Below are 1,170 nucleotides of genomic sequence, written 5' to 3' on the forward strand. Positions count from 1 at the left end.
AACTCAGAAATCCACCTGCCTCTGCCTCCCGAGTGCTGGGATTAAAGGCGTGCGCCACCACGCCCGGCTAAAAGCAGCCAATCTTAATCTTTTAGTTAGTGAGCCAGTTCTCTAGGCCTTGCCCTTCCCTTCCTATATCTCCTCTTCTCCTCTCCCCTGTCTGAGCCAAAAATCCTAAGAGTGCATGCTCTGACATCCGTGGGCATTTTCATATCTAAAGACATGCCTTTCCTGCACCCCACTCCCTAACACACAGCTGCTTTTGCTGACCACGTGTCTTGTTTAAACCGTAATTCAAAAGGCAAGACTTCTCGCCTTCCTCTGGTGAACTTTGGAGATTCATAGTTTGCCTACCTTGTTTGTTTGCTTTTTCTCTTAGACTTACAAAGAATATTAATTTATCTGAATTGTACATTTTAGGACATCAGTCCATAAGGCCTTCAATACTAAGGAGTTAGACTCTTACTTAATTACTGCTAAGTTAATGTATAAGTTTCTTTTAAAACTGTCTAGGCCGAGGTGGTAAAAAAGGAGCAGTAGAGTGCTGTCCCAACTGCCGGGGGACAGGCATGCAGATAAGGATTCATCAGATTGGGCCAGGGATGGTTCAGCAAATTCAGTCGGTGTGCATGGAGTGCCAGGGTCATGGAGAACGCATCAGTCCTAAAGACAGATGTAAAAGCTGCAATGGAAGAAAGATAGTTCGAGAGAAGAAGATTTTAGAAGTTCATATTGATAAAGGTGAGTACTGATCAACTCTAGTCTGAATCATGTTTTTTATTCTGACAATTTCATTCATAGTGTATAATGTATTTTGATGGGGTTTTTTTTTTCACCCTCATTACCTTTTGTACCACTTCCTTTTAAATTCTTTTCATTTTATCATTTTGTGGTAGAGGTGTTTGTGATACACTGTTTAACTAGGATTGCTTGCATGAATGAGGATTATATTTACTGGAACATGTACAGTTTAACAGTGGCTACAGGATTTAAGAGAAAGGACTCCCTCCCTGTCAGTAATATCAACTGCCTGTAATTCTTCCAGTGAACAGTCATTTTTAATTATTTTTAGAACTCTTCTTAATTTCTTTTTCTCTTATTGAGATGGTTATTTTTTCCCTATATTGCCAAGGCTAACCTCAAGCGTTTTTTTTTTTTTTTTTTTTTTTT

The 1,170-nt window shown here is 39.4% G+C and overlaps 1 protein-coding gene across 2 annotated transcripts in view; it reads left to right on the plus strand.

The window, feature by feature from the left end:
- The window catches only part of Dnaja1 (DnaJ heat shock protein family (Hsp40) member A1), a 12,595-nt gene that overhangs the window by 5,519 nt on the left and 5,906 nt on the right, over nt 1-1,170 (plus strand). For both annotated transcript variants that reach the window (XM_021222024.2, XM_021222025.2), the window contains exon 5: nt 514-741. In XM_021222024.2, the coding sequence (XP_021077683.1) occupies nt 514-741 (228 nt within the window). The remainder of the gene's footprint in view (nt 1-513; nt 742-1,170) is intronic.

This window comes from Mus pahari, chromosome 22, assembly GCF_900095145.1.
Source record: "Mus pahari chromosome 22, PAHARI_EIJ_v1.1, whole genome shotgun sequence".
NCBI classification, from domain to species: Eukaryota; Metazoa; Chordata; class Mammalia; order Rodentia; family Muridae; genus Mus; species Mus pahari.